This window comes from Hippocampus guttulatus, chromosome 11, assembly GCF_054856545.1.
Source record: "Hippocampus guttulatus isolate MCC_2025c chromosome 11, RoL_Hgut_1.0, whole genome shotgun sequence".
Taxonomy (NCBI): Eukaryota; Metazoa; Chordata; class Actinopteri; order Syngnathiformes; family Syngnathidae; genus Hippocampus; species Hippocampus guttulatus.
This window is the reverse complement of record NC_141271.1, coordinates 6,128,566-6,150,535: the sequence shown is the minus strand read 5'-3', so window position 1 is coordinate 6,150,535 and position 21,970 is coordinate 6,128,566. Positions and strand designations below refer to the sequence as shown.

The following is a 21,970-nucleotide window of genomic DNA, read 5'->3' as shown; positions in this document are numbered from 1 at the left end:
CTGACCTCACTCTTGATGTCACGCACGATCGGGGTTTGACTTTTGAGAAGATGTATCCATTATACGCTGAGAAATGAAGGTTTAAAAAAAACTCACAACATTTGATTCATATTCACTCTCTCCCATCCTCCATGAACATGACATGTTTGTAGTTTTTGTGTACATATATTTTTAAAACCAACCGATTTCATGACTGAAAACTTTTCTGGGGACATATCGAATGTGGAAGTTTCTACCCTTAATGTCTTGTCTCCCTCATATCACGACAGAAGGATACTGTTGCAACTTTTTAGAAATCATTCTTTAATAGTAGGTAATGTCCATATGACATTTAGTCAGGGTCACTCCCCGACTAAACTATGCACAACATTCAATATTTTGAGACGTGTGATGAAAGCCTCATCAGCAGTTTGATGGGGAAGAGAAGATTCACTTCATCTTTTATTGGTTTCTGCGGTCGCTGACTGTCGCTTTGTTGGCGGGTTGTCCTCCGTCGTCTCGATTTACTTGAAGTGTGGGAGGGGACCGGTCACAGACTGTTTCCTTTACGCTACTCCTTGCAGTAGCTGCTTGGGTGCATTTTATATTCTCCTCTGAAGTCTCAAAGGCTAAATCAGCCCCCCCCCCCCCCCCCCGTGAGCAAACCATGCTCCTCACCCAAAGCCGCCTGTGTCATTAAGCGTCGTGGTTTTCACTTCTTGGCGTCGTTCTCTCCGCGCCGCCGACCGAATGTGCGCCGCAGAAGATCGCGCCGATCCAGTTTCCTTTCGCAGTAAGACAATCTGTCTGAGGAAGTCCAACGAAAGGCAAACATGACACAAGCCACAAGCGCATGGAACCACAATGAGCCGTCACTTTGGAAACTGATCAACGAGCAGTTCTCGTTTTGAAAGTTGGAGTCAGTGGGTGGGACGCAATATTCAGACTTTAGTCATGGATAACCACTTGCGTGTTGATTTATTGAGCCTTGCTTTCTGGTCTCTATCCATGGATGGCCATTCCTTTTTGAATGCTTTATAAAGTACGTTTGTTACTCAACTTCTTTTTTTCGGTTAGCTTGTTTGCACTTATGAGTGTGTTGTTGTATTTTCTGCAACACGCCGTCAACTCTTGTTTCACATGTACTAGATGTGTTCTTCTCTTTGAACCATTGGCAGCTTACGAAGCATCGTACACATTATCGCTTCCTTCGGAACTGCATGTCAACCACATCTTTTCGCTCATGGATCCATTCATACTTGACTATGCGACTGCCTCCTAGCCTTATAGACCATTGGCTTAAGGATGCACCAAAAGTTCTCAGTGGGTTAGATCATCAGGGGACGATGAGGACCACACACACTTTTCTCTCCTGATATGGCCCATTGCAGCCCATGATGAGTTTTTTTGTTGTTGTTTTTTTTCTTTCCGCAGCAGCAATCGATCGTGCCTTGTCATGCATAAAGGTGACATTGTTCTGTTCTTAATTTTGTACCATCAAAGAAAGTAGTCTATCCGAAACACTGCATACTTGTCAGAGGTTATTTTCACACCTTCACGAATGTGCAAATGTGTCTGTAGGTACTCAAACTAAAATAGCACTTCCTAGCAAAGTCTTTTTTCAGAGAGCATTCATGAAACTATCGCATTACGGATGCTTCTTCTCAACTGGCAGGTAAACAAGCTCTTGAGTAGAAGCACTTGTGGTTAAAGACAAACAGTGGCGGGGTTTACTTTCTGGATTGGAGGATTTACATTTTGGCTGTCGACTAGTTCCCTGCTGTCTAAACTCTCAATGGGTCCTGTAAAATTTCCTAGCTCCAAATTTGGATTAAATTCTTGAGTGTCGCGCACAAGTTGACGTACATTTTACACTTTGGCTCATTTGCACCTAACGACACGGAAGGCAACCCGCTAAAAATATCTCATCAGCTCATTTCCTCTTTATTTAATCTCCAAATATTGACTCAAGCTCCTTACCATGCGGTGTTAGAATCCAGCTTGTCTCCAGGCAGAAAAATAAGGCTGCGCATTAGCAAAACTGAAGCAGCACTTTTTCTCGTGCCTTGTGCCTTGATCGCGCCAAGACCGTGAACATGCAGTCTATCCTATATGGTAAAAGCAGCATGAGGATTTTTGTGCTGCATTGCAAAGTTTAATAGAAAAGGTTCAAAGGGGTAAAAAAAAAAATTGTCTCAGATCTGAACTACTTTCATTGATCTCAACCATTGCATGGACCTGGTCCCACTCTCAATTGTAATTTAAGCATAAAAGTCCAACAGCACAAGGAAGAAATCCCAGAACAAAGCTTCTTTCACAGACCATCTTATTCCAGCATTATTTGTCATTTTGATGATCTAATCACATCCGACGAGCACAAAGTGGTGATCTTTTGATGGCTGTCTGTTGTATGTTAGCGGAGGTTTGAAGGTTAGATTTTTGGTTGAAATCTGTTGAGAAATGCAGATAGAGGAATCGTTTTTTTTTTTCTTTTACTCATCTGCGTCATAATTGCAACCTTTCTCCGAAATCACACACAATGTCACCATATCCTGCCTTTGCCTTTTAACACAGAACCCAGTGAAGGTCGGATATTTCTGTGCACTTTCACACAGCAACAAGACATTCCGCAATCGCAAAAAGGATTAAAATGACTCATTCTTCATGAACCACAAGCTTGTGCGCCAATTAGCATGCTGCGTAGAGCCAGAGTTTTGTCCCTGTTCTTTCTGTAGACATTATTCTTCTCCGTAGTTCATCACATTTTGGAGGGCCTAAAGTTGAATGGAAATTCAACAAACTTTGCACACACACTTCAGGACTGGTGAAAATTTTGATATTTTAAAATTGTCAGACAACGTGTACAGAAAAATGGCTCTGTAGAGCACCCTCCAGATGTTTAACAGAGCCCTGGGAAGACTACGTTTGACCGAGGGCTACAAAAATTGGGAGGCATGTGTAGCACCCCACCATACCCTAAAATGTACAGGAAGTGAGCTATGAGTATTTGAATATACAATTTTGGCCCATTTTTGCACCTTTGCAGAGATCATAGTTTTGCCCCTTGTCTTAGACGATTCGCCCGATGGACTTTAAACCTGGGCTGTACCATCTCAACACTTGGGACAACAAAAGGGAAAAACAAATATTGACTTTTCCAAACACTATACGACGGAGGTGGGGCATCACATTTTGCATTTAATAATTCCTTGTGAAGTAAGCATTCTCAGTTGTACATTTCACCTCGATTTACGAATACCGGGAGGCATACAGTATGTAACAACCTAAGACGGACAAAAGAACAGTCTTTGGGAGCCAGAGCCAAAACAGGATGCCATTTTGAGTTTACTTTGGAATTTGTGGCCTTTTTGTAGAGGTCATATTCATTGAGCAAACTCCTCATAGAGAATTTATGCAATCGCTGTTGCCATTGTGATGTGCTGTTTGCAAAGACAAATTCTGATCTTTGAGCACCTAAACCCCCGCGAAAACTCATGAAACTTCGCATCAGGCCTGGCAAAAACATTTCTGTTTTAGAGAGTTATTGTCCAGTGCCAGTACCCCAACATGACAAAGGGTTGTGAGGGCCCTTCATAGCTGTTTGCAGCACGAGTGATGGAGGATTTTTTTTTCGACATTTAAATTACACTCCAGTCAAATCTGTTCAATCCTATCAACTTGACGTCATCCTCCATGAACGAGAAAGTACCTGCTCCCGGGCAAAAATGCCGACTCTAACTTTCGCTTTTTTACAAGGAACTTGTCCCTTCTGTTTTTGGGAGTACCTAGAATGAGCAACCTGGCACACAAAAGACAAGACATGTTCATGTTGAGGCAACTGCACTTTTTTTTTTTCATTGTCGGCGGAAAGGTACCTTCTTTGTCCTGAATTGCCAGGCAGCTATGTTGCCGAGATGACTCATGGCAGCAGGCTGCACTCCAAGCAAGCTTAATCGTGTCATTAAAAAAATAATAATCATGATAAGAAGTAAGAGTTTCCTGTTGCACATCCAGATGACTTGAATGTCTCTTGTTTATTTATTTAGTTTCATTTTTTTTTTAATTATCTTTGCTTCTGGGCAACCCGCTGGTCCAGTGGTTAGCACGTCGGCCTCACAGTGCACAGGTTCACGGTTCAATTCCGGTTCCGGCCTTCCTTTTGTGGAAGGCCAGAACTCTTCTGTGCCGTTCTCCCCCGTGGTTTTTCTCCGGGTACTCCGGTTTCCTCCCACATTCCAAAAACATGCACGGTGGGTTGACGGAGCATTCTAAATTGTCCCGAGGTGTGATTGTGAGCGCGAATGGTTGTTCGTCTATGTGTGCCTTGCGATTGGCTGGCAACCGGTTCAGGGTGTCCCCCGCCGACTGCCCAAAGATGGCTGCGTTGGGCTCCAGCACGCCGCGGTGCTTGTGAGAATAAGCTGAGTAAGAAATGGAAGGATGGATGGCTCTTTCCTTCTGTACTTCATGTTGCAGTTGGGGCAGTTCCAATCCCAGACTGTCATTAATGGTCTTTCGATGAAGGGTCACACCCAGTGACCCAGTTACTCCCTCAAAACTTTCCATTGGAAGTGCTTATGAAAGGACACTTAATAGAGCATTAGTTTGCTTTTATAGGCGGGGTTTTGGATTAACTTTTAAATCTGTTGAAAGTTACTTGTCTAACAGTGACTTTTGACCCATAGCGTGCCCGACTGCAATCTCTTTAAAGTGGCGGAAGTATCCTGCATTTCTTACGTTGCAGTACCAAGGGGGCATCGTTCCATCCAGACGTTTTCCTGCCTCTCTGTCCTGTGTTAAAGGGTACGGTTCATAGAGTGGAATGCTGACTTCCGCTGAAATATCAGTGGCACTTAAAACCCAAGGCTGACTGCCCAGAGCCCTTCACGTTAACTGTCCCCCGTCACTCTGACATCACCACATATCTGATCTGAATGTAAAGCCGGAAAAGCCGTGTGAGCGCACTCTCGGGATATACAGCATTAAAAACATGCTATTCCGCGCTGGTGAGTTCTCTGAAAAGTCTACATATGAATAGATTCTGGCTCCTTACCGTTAAGCTTCTGATGCATTAATTTTCCTGCAAGGCATTGTGCTGGAATTGAGAAAGTTGAAATAAATACTCTTAAAGGGGATAATTGTAATAAACACATCTTTCAAAGCGAAGTGCATTCAAATCCAGGTCTCTGGAGTTTTTTCTCGGGACTACCACAGCCAAGTGCCTGTCGTCGAACTGATTTCTTCCTATCCAGAATTCCCTCACCTCCGTGTGCATTTCACAAGGGGTTGGGAAATCTGTCATGGAGTCACAAATTTGTTTTCGGCATCTCATAACTGGGCGGGAATTCTAATTTGACTGCTGTCGATGCTTTTTGACAATTAAAATATTTCACTAGACTTCCACTGCAATTATGGTTTGTCACGTTTGCTCATTCCGTCCCCTTGTGTTGTCTCGGAAACACCTCATTTTTGTCCACGGTGGCCTAAAACGGCGCTGCCGTGGACACGATAGTGTCAAAGTAGTTTAACTCATTCAATCCAACCCATTTTCACTGGAGAATATTTGGTTTTAATGCTATATAAACATCGAGTCTACCAAAATAAAGTCTGGACTCTCTTTTTTCAGCAGAAAAAAAAATTCCATTAATCAGCAATCGGCCTGACAAAATGGCTAAGTTTCCTGAAAATGGCGATTCCTGGGCAAAAAACCGAGAAAAAGAGCTTTTTGTAAAAGCATGCATTTTAAGCACGTGAGGCACCACTGCCACCTACTGGTCGCTTTTTTACATGATTTACAATGCAAACGGCTTATTCTCATTCACAGATTGCATCAGACCCTCCTCCTCTCTATGACCCAAAAAAAAAAAAAGACTTCGATGTACAAGTACGTCCTTGGTAGGCGAGGCCTAATTTTAAATAGACGTACAAGTACGTCTTGTGGAGTTAAAGAGTTAAGAATGCAAATATCGCTATTTGCATCTCAGCTTCTGTTTAAACCATGGGCACAAATTTGCTCCGCAGCTGCTTGGTTGGCTTCCATGTTTTTGTTAGGATGTGGAAAACTTGTCATACCTTGACCAGATGATAAGAAACGCGAGGATCCCTGCAAAACGTGCCCTGTTGGTGGGAGACGTACTGGCATCCGTGGTCGAGCTTGGGCCAAACTGTCGTGCATCTTTGAGCTTTCAGGACCCAGCAGCAAATACCCGCCTCCTCCACATAAATGATGCAGCAATTTTGTCAGATCCTCGTGTGAAAGAGTCGCGTGTTGTCAAGTTCAATCTTCCACTTGGGATTCCAACCCTAAGCTTCTTTCACGTCACTCCAAAGGTTATTTTGGGTCAATTGTTCAGCATCGTTAGGATCACATGCTTGTCCATTAAGGAGGCAAAGGTCAGGTTCGGTCATTTGGCTTATCCACGAGTGCTACATTAAAGGATTTCTGTCTCATTGTTAGTCTTTGCCGAACAAGATCGAGTCAGTTGAACTCAGAAATAAATTGGGCTCTGCCATGCTAACTTCCTCTTTGAACCTTCACTCCCCTTGTCAGGCCACGGCGAGTGCCACTGCGGCGAGTGCAAGTGCCACGCCGGCTACATCGGGGACAACTGCAACTGCTCCACGGAGACTGCGTCGTGCATTGCCGACAACGGGCAGATGTGCAGCGGGCGTGGCGGCTGCGTTTGCGGACGTTGCCAATGCACGCAGCCTGGAGCCTTCGGAGACACGTGCGAAAAGTGCCCCACCTGTCCGGACGCCTGCGACACCAAAAGGTACAACTTAACTTTTTTAGCATTTTTCTTTTTTTCATGAAACTGCTTCCTCCTCCTGCAGAGAATGCATTGAGTGCCGGCTTTTCAACTCGGGAAAGCTCTCAGACAACCAGACTTGCCAGCGTCTGTGCAAGGATGAAATCATCACAGTGGAGACTCTCAGTAAGTAAACACTGTCCATGTGCGTGTACGTGTACGCACACACACACACAAGCTGTATTCACATACATCTGTGCCAGCATTCTCTTTGACTCCACCAAACTTGAGAGGACTGTCATTATTTTAGAGGGCCGCTTGAAGCATCAGCGGGTGACACGCGTATGATTCTTAAATCAAAAGCACTTCAAAGTCCGTGTTCAGTGAGAACAATCATCAGTTTCATGTTCACACATTTAAAGAACAACATGGCCTCAGCTGTGTGGGACGTCATGGAAGGGTTGAAGTAAAGTTCTTCAAAAATGTGATCCAGCTGCATGGCGACACACTTTCTTTTTTTTTTTTTTTTAATTCACAGACGCCTCCCATGTATGACCACTGATTAATACAATATTTCCTCAAACGCTGGTAAAAGATCTTGTGACTTCATTGATCAACAGGTGGTCCTCTTGTATCGAAGCACTGCTTGTAGTTATAACATATTTTATCTAGTCGTCGTCTCTGCTCGAATAGATGCCGTGCCCCAGATAATTGCTGTGTGGTCCTGTGTCTTTTTTTTTTTTAAGCACCGAGTGTCGTGATACCATCCTTTCTCAAATAATGGCCCCCTTTCTATTTGACGCCCTGTGGTCCTCTTATATTTAAGCGGACTTGTGCTGTAATTCCATTTTAAAGAAATATATGCCGAACCTCAAATAGACCCATTTTCTGCCCCACAAAATAATAAATACTAGTTGGCTGTAATTAACTTTACTATATAGCCACATTCACCGTGTGTAAGGCACCTTTACAGAAGCCAGCTTAGAGATAAATGCCTGGCGCTTGCTGCAGTTGAGTAAATAAACCCTCAGCAATAGGCGCGATTCAGTTTGGAGCAGGCGACAGGTGTGTGCGTGTGTTCCTGCGCGTGTGTGTGCGTGTACGTGCGTGTGCCTGTGTGCGTGTGCGCGCGCGCGTGCGTGCGTGCGTGTGCTCTGTTGCTGTTGTAACTATTTTAGGAGCTCTGCGTCTTGGCCCAATTTTGACGTGATTCATAGCATTCCTCGCTCGTCGGATCAGCCCTAATGGACTCCACATGTACATTCCACATATAACCAGAGGAGGGAGGGATTTGCGGTCTATTCCCCTCCTCCTCCTCCCATGCATGCGCTCACACGCACATCAGTGAACATTGAATCAAAACAAACCCAAAACATGAGACCATATGATTTCCCTCCATGCTGGATTGTTGTTCTATTCTGAAACAATAATGACTTTATGATGGCAATAATGAATTCATCAATAATTGCTTGACATGCTGGGTGTAATGGCACTTTAATGTAACAACACATTAACAATTACATTACCACAGATTTTTCCTTTCCACAAAAGTAAATAAAAATAAATGATTTAAAATGTAAATGTTATCCCAAATAATAGATAGATAGATAGATAAAATCCATCCAAGTGAGCTGCATGGTTATCGTAGTTTTGGATTCTTTTTTTTAAATTATAGTTAGCATTTATTGTGAAATCAAGTAAAGTAAATTCCGATTCTCAAGCAATTGTTTGACCTTCCTTCTTCTGTAGCCACAAATGTACAGCACGACTGAAATAAAAACATGCAGAACGAACCCCCAAAAGCTCATGTATGAAATTAATTGACAAAGACAGAAGGAAGGGCACGTACACTGTAATTATACTTGCTTTCAGTTGGTTGGCTAAACACAAGATGTAGTTTCAATTACTTTTCAATTTTTTTTCAAAGCATTTTCAGTTCGATTTCATTTTATTAATGTAAATTTCCTTTTCCATTTTTGTTTGAGTGAATTGATATTTTTTTTTTGGTTGCTTATGACAACAACGGTGAGTCTCACACGACCTTAGTAGTTCATACGTCTGCTCCATAATTCTGAGGTTCTGCCTTTCGATGTCGAGTTTGCATGTTCTCCCAGTGGTTGCCTTGGTTTTCTCCAGTCACTGATCTGATTTATAAAACATGCCTCTTCGGTTCATTGAGACTCTAAATTGCCCATTGGCGTGAATAAGAAAAGAATGTGAGTGTGAATGGTTGTTTGTTAATATGCTCCCTGCAATTGGCTGGTGACCAGTCAAGTTACATAAACTGGCTTTCGCCCAAAGTCGGCTATGATAGCCTTCATCTTACCTGCATCCCTAATGAGGATAAACTGTTGTGTGTGTGTGTGTGTGTGTGTGTGTGTGTGTGTGTGTGTGTGTGTGTGTGTGTGTGTGTGTGTGTGTGTGTGTGTGTTAGGAGGACCTGAAGAATGATATCTCTTGCTGGTGTACAAAGTTACATAATGTGGTTTGGCGTTTTGATCATTCTAGAAACGGACGAGCCGGGCGCTGTGCTGTGCCTCTACAAGACGGATGACGACTGCGTGATGAAGTTCACATACTCAGAACACGCCAGCGGACAGTCCGTTCTCACCGCCCTGACGGAACCAGGTGAGGTCCTGCTTGCTTCTCGCTGCGCTACATGACGTGCCACATTTGTGTTCTGGAAAGAAAAAGCAGTGAGCATTCTTCAGTATTTTTCTCACATGTGTCATGGGTCCCGTTATATCTTAGCTGCTCTCAGCCATGCATTTCTCCGTAGTAGTGTGGTGGGACTTATAGAATGGACAACGTCCGATTTCACAGATGCGCAAGTGATTTGTTGCAGCTGCGTCAGTGCAGCATAAACATGTTAATGAACAACATGGTTCCTGTAATTGTATTTGCAAAAGGTCGACCAGAGACAGCAAGCAAGGCGCACAGGGGTGTGTTATTCCACAATTTTTACAAAAAGTGTACTTTACTCAGGTTTTGTCGAGCCCCTGTGTGCACAACGATGAAAACCTGAATCGGAACCTGCACACAAAAAAAAAATTAAAATCAGCTCTAGAAGTATACGTACTTGCATCTCTGATTAAAAACATTTCTTGACCAGTGCTATCTTTGTGTTTTTATAAAATAATGCTTGTGCATTTCGTGCACTACCAATTTGAAATACTGTCCTGTTTTGTAACAAAGGGATGCAAATGAAAAACTATTTTATGAATTTTGTTTGTTCAATTAATCAACAAAATAATTGACACATTCATAGATTACACCAGTCAACAGATGTTGACATTTTTCATACAGAAATGTAAGATGACGCTATTAGACACTTTTTTTGTGCTGATTCTGAATCTGCCCTTGCCCATGTTTCCTTTAGCATATCAAGTTTTCATAACAATCATGACAATAATAATAATAATGTTATATATTTAGTAACATTTAGAAATAATGGATTAAGTTCACCAACAGGTGCATTGTTTCCTGAAACTCTATGGCAAAAATTACAATGCATGGTAAAATCCGTATTATGCAAGCTTTTATAAGTCAACCTCCAAAATAAAAAAGTGACAATTTTGCAAAAACCTGATGCGATAGAGAAAAAAAGAAAACCGTTTTTAAAATCAGGATCAAAACTACGTTTTGGGACATATAAAGCCATCTCTGACTAAAATTTTAAATGATTAAAATGCTTGTTTGGCGTAGCGCTAAAAACAGCATAATAAAACGAATCACTTATTGTATTTCAAACTTCAAAACGATTCTGACTGCCAAGTCGCGGTTTGTTTCCAGGTACAGTATACAATTCAGTGCCATCTAGTGGTGAACTCTTAGAATGCAATGACCTAAGCTCGAAGGCCATGCATTTTGGAGCACGCGCACTACACTGCCACACGTCGCAAGCCTACCACCAATTTCTTCAGCAATGTTGTTCTCGAACGACTTCTAGAAGTCCCTTGAGTGACGGGGTAAATTTGGGACATTTGTTACATCTGCTGCAGTCATGATGTTGAGGAACTACGTTTGCTGAGTTTGTCTCCTTGGTATACGTAGCAGAAAGTTGGCGACGAAACATTGCAGCCTCCTGCAGGGGAGGTGTGCCCCTTGTAATATAATTAAGGATGACCTCACCTACGATTTTATTTGAGAAATTACATTGATGTGATGGAACATGGGTTTTTTTTTTCATATCATTGAAATCAGTAGTTGGTTTTTGAAATAATAAACGTTGAAAAATCCACACCTTTTTCGACACTTTGCTTTTAAGAGTCTTCTCCTTGTGTTTTGTTTTCTGTGTCAGAATGCGGTGGTGGTCCGGACGCCCTCATGGTCCTGCTGGCGGTGGTGGGCAGCATCCTGCTCGTGGGAGTGCTGCTGCTCGGCGTCTGGAAGCTCGTCATCACCATCCACGACCGGCGGGAGTTTTCACGCTTCCAGAATGCTCGCTCCCGTGCACGATATGAGATGGTAGGCAAAGGCAGTACAATACATTCATTTCAGATTTCTAAAGAGTTTATGGCTCCTGAGGAATTTTGTATTGAACAGTTCAAGAGCCTCTTTAGTTGCTAACACTAATGTAATATGTCCTTCCTCCCGTGCCGTACTTGTACGCCGTACAATGACGCAACATGATAGTTTAAATCAGGGGTCGGGAACCTTTTGCTCGCGAGCCAGATGTGGCTCTTTTGATGATTGCATCTGGCTCACAGATAAAACAAAATATTCTCGCTTGTTTCATCCATCCATCGATTTTTCACTGCTCGCGTTCTGTTCAGTGCTGCAGTTGGGGCAGGAGCAATTTTAATTGGATGATACTGGCCTACGTAGGCCGTTGCTGGGGAAACAGGTAAATGCTCCCTTTTGAATCAGCCCTCTCGGTCATTAGCTCAAAGCTAATCCTTCGACGAATAAAATGGTGAAAAGAAAAGAAGATGACAAATATGGTACACTTCAGGATGAATGGACCAAAAGATTCGCCTTTGTGGAAAGAAGAGGTTCTGCGGTGTGTCTAATTTGCAATGACAAAATACCATCAATGAAATGGTCGAATATAATCGGCACTTTGACACGCCCCATGCTACGTTCGCATCAAAATACACTGCGGGAGACAGCGGAAAGGAAGTGTGCAAGCTACTGAGCAGGGTGTAAGCTAGCCAGTAGCAACTCCACGTATGGACCCGGCAAGCTGAGATATATATATATATATATATATACTGTATATATATATATTAGAGCTGTCAAATGATTAAAATATTTAATCTAATTAAAAATGCAACTGTCATAATTAACTCAAATTCACAAAAAATTAATCGTGATTACTCACGCATTTTTTATCGTTTCTGAATTTCCTTTTATATTTTTTTGTCCTATTTTTCCCCATTTTAATGCTCTCATCAACATGGAATCATGAATCAGTTTTCTATGCAAAATGCAAATATTTACTGAAATAACAATTTCGATTTTCATTTTTACTTGAACATTTTTCACTTGGAGCAGGTATTCACACATAATCTCTCACACAATATTACTGTCCATCAACAACAGTGAAAAAAATATTTTGTCACACAACAGCTGCTTTAACAGCTCTTTTTACGGAATCAAAACAGAGCAATATAACATTATAAAGTGCACATCTAAGGTAAACTAGTACTCAGCTTATAGTGGATTTAAGCCATGGTTGCATACTTCGTTTTTCTCAAGTTTGCTTTGAACACAGCAGTCAGGCTATGTTGATTCTTTTGGTCCTTCTTGCGCGGAAGTCTCTCTACGGTTTTGTGTAGACATGATTTCGGATGACTACACTTGGTTCGATGACAACACTGGAGACGTTTTATTTTCGCTAGGTCGCTACCACTGCACCGCTGATCTTTCGTTGTCATGTCACTGCCTCACCGCACCGTCACTGTCAGACGAACACAGAGAAGCTCCACCCGCTTTATTTATATGGACACAGAACACTGTAACCTTCCACACAAAATAGTTCCAAACAAGTAACCATCGCATCAGTGGCAGGCTTGCATGCAGTAGCCATACATTTAGCTATGGCTTCAGCAAATCTGTTCTTCGTCGTGTCATCCATTTTCTTCGCTTTGAAATGATCCATAGCTGTCTGTCTGAGACGAGGGGGCGGAGTACTCACATCAGCTGTGTGCTTGGCCATTAAGTGTTATTTCAGACTCGACGTGCTATGATGATAGCTCAGTTTACGACTACAAAACATACAGGTAACTTTGGTCTTGTCAGTGGAGCAATCTGGCAACTTTTTAAAAGGAAACTTTCCATTCATAAACTCTTTAAGTATCCGTTTTCAGTCTCTCGCGCTGCCGTGGCTGGCAAAACAGACATGCGTGGACCTATGCAGTGCGCTTGTTGTTTTGTTTCTGGTTTATTTATAGAGCAACGTAACATCCGCTGTGACGTGTGCCGCGTTAATCTCGCGAGAAAAAAATTTAATCCCGTTAAAATTCATTAAAATTAATGCAAATAAAAACTCGCTAAACTGACGGCCCTAATATATATATATATATATATATATATATATATTAGGTATATATATATATATTAGGTATATATATATATATGAAAATCACGAAAATACATTTCCAAATATTTTGCTTTCATGGCTCTCTTAATCAAAAAGGTTCCCGACACCTGGTCTAAACCCATAATGTAGGAATCTAAACTTCGACCTAATGTGCCAAAACTGCGATTGATGATCACCAAAATTTATGTTGACATTACTTATGCTAACATCAACTCTGAAAATATTGGTTTTGTCTGGTGATTTTGTTTGTGGTTGTGCTTTGGATAGTTTTGGTTTTGTTTCTGGTGCTTTCTGCTTGTATTTGGCTCTGTGTGATTGTGTCTGGTTCTGGTTGGTTATGACTGGTTGTATTTGGTCCTTTCTGCTCAACCCGTATTGTTTTGTGTTTTTTGTTATTGTAAAGTGTCCTTGGGTGTCTTGAAAGGCGCTTATAAATAAAATGTATTATTATTATTATTATTTCTGGTTGGACCTGTTTACGGCCGTATCTGTGGTTGGATCTTTTTGGTTTTGTCTGATTCTTTGTGGATATTTCTGGTTCTGTCCGACAGGCATCCAACCCACTCTACAAACAGCCTGTCTCATCCAGTTTTTGTGAGACAGACTTGTTCGACAAGCCCTACAATGGAGGGGTCCACTGAACCCTTGGTATTTGGGGCGGCAGGACCGGTCCAACAAGAGGAACCCTAAGTGGGGGGCATGAGCCCAATGTGGACTACCCCCCCCCCCCACACACACACACACACCTCCACACCCTGCTCCCTCGTCCTCAACAGGGCCACAGAAATGAAAGTAAATGACAAAAACTTGTCTTGAAGAAGCAGCTTCACTTAATTGCATTGACCAGCAACACGTCAACATCTGAATGTTAGCAGTGAGCTAAGCAGGCTGCAGATCACATTTGTATATATATGTTTTTTATAAACACTAAAAACAAAAAAATAGTATTTTCCAGGCTTAACTATGCACCCAGCTGCTTTTTACACGAAATGAATCACATAATGAAAAATCACAGAACATTTGGGGGATCACAACCTCTCAAAGTGCTTCGACTAACTTTTTACCAAAAAAATAAATTGTAAGTTATGCATTCACGTTGCATGGCTACTACTGATTAACAAAATGTAAACAACCATTTTGTTCACTGAAGATTAAGGCTTTTTCCTTGAGTTACCTTTACTGCCTTTTCAACAGAGATGACTTTCTTCTGCTTTCTGATTGACTGAAACAACTTTGTTTTGGGGTTATAGTGCCACCCGGTGCTTTGGCGTGCAAATGACAGCCTGGTAATACGTGTGTTTTCCGACATGAGAGTGGGGCAAAACTGTGTTGTTTTTTTTAAAACATACCTGAGTACACGCAGACAGATGTAGGTGACAATTTTGTGAGGGTTTGTGTGGATGCGTGTGTACGTGTGTAATTGCAAGTCTGGGTAGCCTCTGGCGCCCTTAACGGTTATTACACTGCCACAGTTGCCCTTCAATTTCAGCTGGTGAGTCAAATTCAATCTGATTGATTGTAAAAACGGTTATGCAGTCATATTCAATGATGCAAAGATCTTGAACTGAAGTGGGCTTCAAACTATTAGTAGATATTAGAGCAGTCAGGGGCATTACAAATCTCATACACATTGCAGATAATGAAGTTCAGATTGAGATCAGTATTAGAGACGGGAGATTAAGACCATATTATGCCATGGATAAAACACGCAGGGATTAGTTTATGATTCATATTTTGGGAGGAGAAATGACAGCACATCCCCCTATAAGATCATTTTGATTCATTTTAAGATTCATAAACAATTCATACAATTTTACAGCGCTAATTCTACCTCCTAAAATGGGAAATTGGCACCTTTACTGACAGTGGGAGGAGGGGAATTTGTCCCACTTCTCTGCTCTCACAAACCAACCAGCAGGGATTTTTAATATGAAAAAAGTAGAAAAAAAATTCACCAGCATTAAAATGATGATTTTGTTATATCCACAGTGGCATGATTTTCAATAATAATTTATGAATTTGAATGGCACAAACAACTTTTATATCATCAACCATATTTGTTGCAATTACTTTTATATGACCTAATAACACAACTTGCACCTTTAATACTAAAGTGACTCACTAAGTTTAGAAGTGTCAGGGACTTTTGAGTGAGCGAGTGAGCGTGTCCGCACATACGTGTGTGTGTGGAATTAGCATTAAATGTAAATATGGAGTGGGTATGATAGAGGTTTTCACTGCACCGTTGGGACTGTAACTGACAACACATTGTGGTAACATACAGTCGCACAATCGGGACTCAGGCATGTTTGTGTGACTCTGCACGATGACGACACAATAAATTAGCTTGTTTCAGAAGAACCAGTGTGTTGTTTTTGCTGTTTATTTGTGTGTGGATGCTGTCTTTTACACTTCTTCCCCAGAACTGCAGAATAACCTTCAATAATGCAGTTTTGAAGCCAAGCATATCATTCTGGGAAGCACATTGCTGTGTCCTTTCGGGGATTTTTTTTAATTTCGTTTTTTACCCTCATCTGTACCGGAAACTTGTGGTATCACTTTTTAAGACCTTCCACAACCTAACAAATTTGGGGTACCTCCTATCCCATGCAACACACACACAGGTTTATTATACGCTGAGGTCTTGTCTTGTGATGGTTGTTTTTGTTTGTTTTTGCAACTTTACAGTCACATTTCTCCTGAATTCATTCGCAGTAAGAATTTTTGGATTTCAGTCTACAGTGTTTACAGTCAATCGACTTCATTCAAAATGCTAATGTGCAGTATTACGAAAGAAGACTATTTTGTTGACAGATCCGGCCTTGCACAGACCTTTGTAGTCACTTCATGTCACACACTTGACTGGCTGTGTGAGAGAATCCTCTCCAGTTGGAAAAGTGGTTTCCTCATTTAAACTTTCGCTTCCTGTGTGTGACTTCTTTATTAGCTTTTCTTTATCTGCTGAACACACACAGTTGTTAAGCCTTAAATATCTTTTGAGGGGATGCGAAAGTGAGAGTAGTTGGTGGTTTAACATCAAGGGTTAGGAATTTGTTTCTTTATCAAATTTTAAGATCAAGTATATATCCTCAGGGGCCAATACATTAGTTAAACTTTCATATTGTAATGACATCCAATCAGTTGGGGCCGTGCATTTGGGAGCGAGCCCTTCAGTTAGGATTTACCTGTTTCCAACATCAACACTTATCTTGCAGTTGCAGAAACCTTCATTATACAAAAATGCTTCAATATCGCTGACAAGAGTTGTCACACCCCAATTGCCTGGTTCACAAAATATGTCCAGAACAAACAACACAGTGTGTAAGTTAGCATGTTGTGGAGGTCTGACCTCTGAGTGCTCAGTGCTGCCCATTGTCATTGTTAGGGAGTTGCGTGTCAATCAAAAGCCTTGCAAGGCAAGGCTCAAATGCTGCTCGGTGGCTTATCACCTCCAAACAAGTCCAGTCATGTTGTTGTGACTTAGTTTTGGACAGTCCGAACAGGGGTCGCCACAGGGACTAAAAATAACACCTAAACAAGTTACTGTAATGAAAATACTTGGGTTTCCTTTTGATTTTGGCCCTTTGCTGCCATCCAGTGGACAGTCAGATTCTCTACAAGCTATCAATGGATTTTTTTAAGTGAAATTGTGAAATGAGATCCAATATTTTTTTTAAACAACTAAAAAAGAGGGTGGGTGGGGTCGCCTTTTCAAAGGTATTGTCACTCTGCAAAACATTTCGACGAGGATGGGATTCGAACCCACGCGTGCAGAGCACAATGGATTAGCAGTCCATCGCCTTAACCACTCGGCCACCTCGTCCGGTTAGCATTACGTGATGAACAACTCAGTTCTTATAGTTTATATTCTGCCCAAATTTAGGTAAATGTATACTGTGTTGCTTTGATTTCGTTTCGGTGGTTCGCACACCGGAAATACATACTAATTGCAAGTAAACCGTGGCACAACTGAGCTTTCTTTGAAGGAATTTTATCCCTCAACGGTGACATCGATTACTTCAAATACTTCTCAGAAAGTAGCTTCTCAAACCGACATTCATTGAAGAGCAGCTATCGGCCATATCTTGCGCCGTCATTCTGCACACTGACTTGAGCCAACTTTAACCTGATGTTCCTTTGTTATCTTCAAAGAGATCACAGTCCAAAAGCGACAGAAAAAGAGCAAAGTGGTTCACTACAAGTCCAAAGCGCTCAAAAGCTACATTGCCTCCAACAAGGAGGCGGGTGTCTCCAGAAACTCAAGCACATGCCTGAGGATTTCACGGTAACTATCGCTTCCCGTTGCGTGTCGTTTCCGTGGGATCATTTGTACCGAAAAATGTCATTAGATCGAAAGGCTAATCGCTATAAACAATATGATGAAACAGTCTTAGTTATTCTATAATTTACTAGTTGTAAACATGGCAACTTTATGAATAAAACATTCGTCAGAAGGTGTAGTCATGCGAATGTTAACTGTAGGTAGGCCTAACGACGACGTGTGATAGATTCTTTGGTCAAATTGATTACACAGTGCGTCGTCTTGGGGTTGCAAAGTGGACGTCAAGCCATATCAATACTATAAGTCTACATATTTTAATATGATCATTTAAAAAAAAAAAGATTCATCACATGGTTTTAATCATTAATTAAGGGGGTGAGTAGCCTAACAGAGTCAGGTTTACTTGGGGCCGATGGTATATAGCCAGATTTTGTGGTACAGTACTGTATGCTGTATTCAGGATGCCATATGAGTACAATAAAAGTGTTAAACAACATATTTTGATCCATTTATTTTATTGAATAAACCTGGAGTACACAGCTGTACATGTAATTATGTTCATTGTTAATGCATAGTTTTCAAACATTTACCCTTTCAATATTATACTTTTGAGTATCAGAATTCTTGATTATGCCTATCAGTCAAAATAGAAAAATGGGTTCCCATGATGAACGTTTACAGAACCTAAAATACAGTGGTTCCCCATTGGGTACGTAACCTAAAAACAGTTTCTGTTCATTTCTGAAATCCTCAGGCCTAAAGCATCAACAAGAAGGACTTGGAAGTGCGGGGCAACTCCCTGTTGCCTGTTCGTTTGCCCTTCTGGCCAGCATGGGAGGAGCATTTTGTTCAAGTAATATTTTCTAAAATGGTAAATGTTCAACACCCAATAGAGCGTTCCTTTGTGCTAAAAATACTAATATAATCCCACAATTCCACCCGGTGGACCATACTGGCAGTCAATGTCAGGTGTGTATGTGTGGGAACCAAAAATGAATTTCGTACATTTACGAAAACATAACATATTCAACAATAAGGCATTTCTTGTGACCACAAATGTTTTTACGATGGGTTTTGATCATTACCTGAATTCATTTAGAATTGAGGATGAGAAGAACACCTGATGGCTGTTCAGATGCAAGATAGAAAAACAAACAGAAGAATGTGGACACAAAACAACAAACATTACATACTCAAGTCAATTTCCTGTAGGTCTACAAGTCCAAATAAGAAATCCTTAAGACAGGGCTCACCACCTCCGGTCATTGAGAGCTCCTATCCAGCCTGTTTTAGATGAGTCCCCACTTCAATAAACCTGATTCAAATGATCAGTCTATCACCAAGATCTGTAGAAGCCTGGTAACAATCCAGATGATTAAAATCAGATGTGTTCGAGGAGATAGGCATATAAAACATGCAGAATAGGGACGAGGAACAGAGATGGTTGTACATCTCAATACTCTCACAAATTGGTGAGGTCTTGTTTTCCAGATTGGGGAAGAATGTGACAATTATCAGGAAAAATGACAATTCCACGGATATAGGTAACACAGACATGAACTTCAATGTGATCAAATTCCTTCCTGGATACTTTTCAGATAATCTTATTTATATGTTACATACACATTCATTCAAAAGCTGCTCTCGACCATAATTCACGCCCAGTCGGACCACATGTTGACTGCCTCATTGAAGCAAAAAGCTTAAATGTCCCTCCTGCCCTTTCATCTGAATTGATCTGTTATTTTTAGACATCATAGCTACACTCATAACAAATGCCTACAATTTCAAAGAAAGAACATCTACTTTGGTTCACAATAGCTATTTACAAAGAGCACTGCAAAGCCTGCCTTTTAATTTTCTAAAAATAGTTGGCAATGACGTATGTATAAAATCCCAAATCACTTTTAATTGAAGACCTGATGTAAAGGTCACACATTGAAGTACTATTCATAGGAAGGAGGAGGGCGGGGTTTTACAGTTATATTATTCACTGTAAAATGTCTTAAGAGATTACCGGATAAACTGCAGTCAGGTTACGCATGACTGTTAGTTACATCATGACCATCATTCAGAACAGCCTGGATGAATTACATTTACAAAAAAAAAGAAGTCTACTATTCAACGTCCCCACCGCAGCCAATGGTTTCCATGTGTTGAGTGCATGGGGAGGATTCCGCAAGGCCAACCTGGACAGTAAAACTCGCCTTTCTTTTCCAGAAACGTGTGTCTTCCCATCATTTCAAGACGGTCAAACACACCCTCAAAAAGAAAAACAAAACAAAGCACACCCACTGCCAACCCAGTTGCGATATTGTCCAGACTGTTCATCATGTTCTAAATACAGTCATGATGTCAAGGTAAAACATCGTTAACAACAATTTACTTCAAATGAGAATGACGTAGTTGACGTAGCACTTAAAATATCTGAAATCGCAGGGAATCCATCCATCCATTTTCTAATCTGCTTATCCTCACAAGGGTTGCAGGGCGTGCTGAAGCCTATCACAATTTTTTTTAAAAAACTTCAGATGTCTTGCGAAATTCATTTGGGGTTGGCAGAAAAATCTGTCTCACTATTCAGACTTTTAACAGATGCTGGGACTTTTTTTTAAAGCAAATTCCTTCTCAACATGCAAATGTAAATGGGACAATAATATTACTACTGTTTTCAAGTTATAATTTCAAATTCAATTTGTTATTAAAACTACAGTGAGGGGCAACCCTGTAGATAAAATACAATATATTGTGGTGATTATACATAAATATGATTTTCAGTCATTCCAGCCGTCTGTGCGAGACCATAACTTCAATGTGACCGGTGCCGAAAATGAGTTTGACAGCATAGATTTTGAATGTAAATGTCACGTGGATCTATTTGTGACCAACAGGTGGCACTGCCGGCTCCTCCTACAGCAGCACACCTGTTGCTCATCATGTCTTTAGGTTTTCTGGTAAAAGGACTCCCTGGCCGACCACTCAGTGTCGAGTCATTGTTTCGGTGAATGTTTCTGTTTGGGTTTTGTTTCTGCCATGGGCTCTTTTTTTTTTTGTTGAGTACTTTTGGTTCTTATTTTCAGGACTTTGTTTTTGGATGTTATTTTCTCAGTGTTTTATTTATACATCTTGTCAACTCCTGCCTGCTTTTTGGGGTCTTCCAAAACTCGTCCACTCGTCTTTTGCACGCCTACGACTCCCATCACTGGTGGTCAACATTACACACTTCCTATATTTCACAAATAAGGATGTCAACATTTTTATATAAAACGTTTTATATGGTGACTCTCATGGTTTAGCACGTCGGCCTCACAGTGCAGAGGTGCAGGGTTCGATTCCGGCTCCGGCCTTCCTGTGCAGAGTTTGCATGTTCTCCCCGGGCCTGCGTGGGTTTTCTCCGGCTACTCTGGTTACCTCCCACATTCCAAAAACACGCATGGCAGGTTAATGGAACACTCTAAAGTGTCCCGAGGTGTGAGTGCAGACGGTTGTTTGTCTCTATGTGCCCTGCGATTGGCTGGCAACCGGTTCAGGGTGACCTCCGCCTACTGCCTGAAGGCAGCTGGTACAGGCTCCAGCATGCCCCGCGACCCTTGTGAGGATAAGCCGATCAGAAAATGGATGGAGAAATTGACTTTTACGGTGACTTAAATTTTTTGACCCAAGAATGGATCATTTCTTCAAAAAATTGTATTGACCAATATTCAGAAACATCAGTCTATATTGGATGTCACAGTGTTCATTGTATATTAGAGCAGTGGTGGGAAGTAATGAAGTCCAAAGACAACTTTTTATTTGTAAACCCTACATTTGAAAACCGAGATCTGTACTTTGTACCCATGACGTTTTCAAAATTATTGGAACATTTTTCAACATCTATCAAATGGCCAAAAAGGCATACATACTGACAGGTAAAGTCATCCATGGTTGAGATCAGCATCGTGAAGGAGCCAGAGTTTTTTTTTTTTTTTTTAATTTAACATGTATCTACTTCGACTTGGGTTCAGCGCGTGAGTACACTTCTCACTTGCCACTTCTCACAGTAATTATTTGAAATTTCAATCCATCCATTTTCGAACTCGCTTATCCTCACGAGTGTAGCGGGCGTGCTGGACCCTATGCCAGCTCTCTTCGGGCCGTAGTCGGGGTACACCCTGAACTGGTTGCCAGCCAATTGCAATTTCAAACCATTTTCTGTAACAGTTAACACACTTGACTCACCGAGAGCAACGTGAGGGAATCAGACAAAGATCTTCCATTACGATGTTTGCTGTTTTGTGTTATTCTCCAGCCACCCAACCGTGTCAAAGCCACTCCTATCCCCTGCAGTGAATATTACAAGTCACCCAACAGTGTGTTTCATGTTGCTGTGGATGGTTTTACATCATTGTCAAGAGCCCCAAAATGTCACCTCATCAC

General features: G+C 41.4%; 1 protein-coding gene and 1 non-coding gene across 2 annotated transcripts in view; one reads left to right on the top strand and one right to left on the bottom strand.

Moving 5' to 3' along the window:
* itgb5 (integrin, beta 5) overlaps positions 1–15,633 on the top strand; it is a 42,525-nt gene extending 26,892 nt beyond the window's left edge. The window contains exons 12-16 of the mRNA XM_086123486.1: positions 6,530–6,752; positions 6,814–6,914; positions 9,237–9,356; positions 11,029–11,195; positions 13,824–15,633. Coding sequence (XP_085979612.1) covers positions 6,530–6,752; positions 6,814–6,914; positions 9,237–9,356; positions 11,029–11,195; positions 13,824–13,913 — 701 coding nt within the window. The 3' untranslated portion in view covers positions 13,914–15,633. The remainder of the gene's footprint in view (positions 1–6,529; positions 6,753–6,813; positions 6,915–9,236; positions 9,357–11,028; positions 11,196–13,823) is intronic.
* Positions 15,634–17,013: 1,380 nt separating this feature from the next.
* On the bottom strand, positions 17,014–17,095 carry trnas-gcu (transfer RNA serine (anticodon GCU)). The gene has a single exon. It is a non-coding gene; the product is annotated as a tRNA-Ser (tRNA).
* Positions 17,096–21,970: the final 4,875 nt, after the last annotated feature.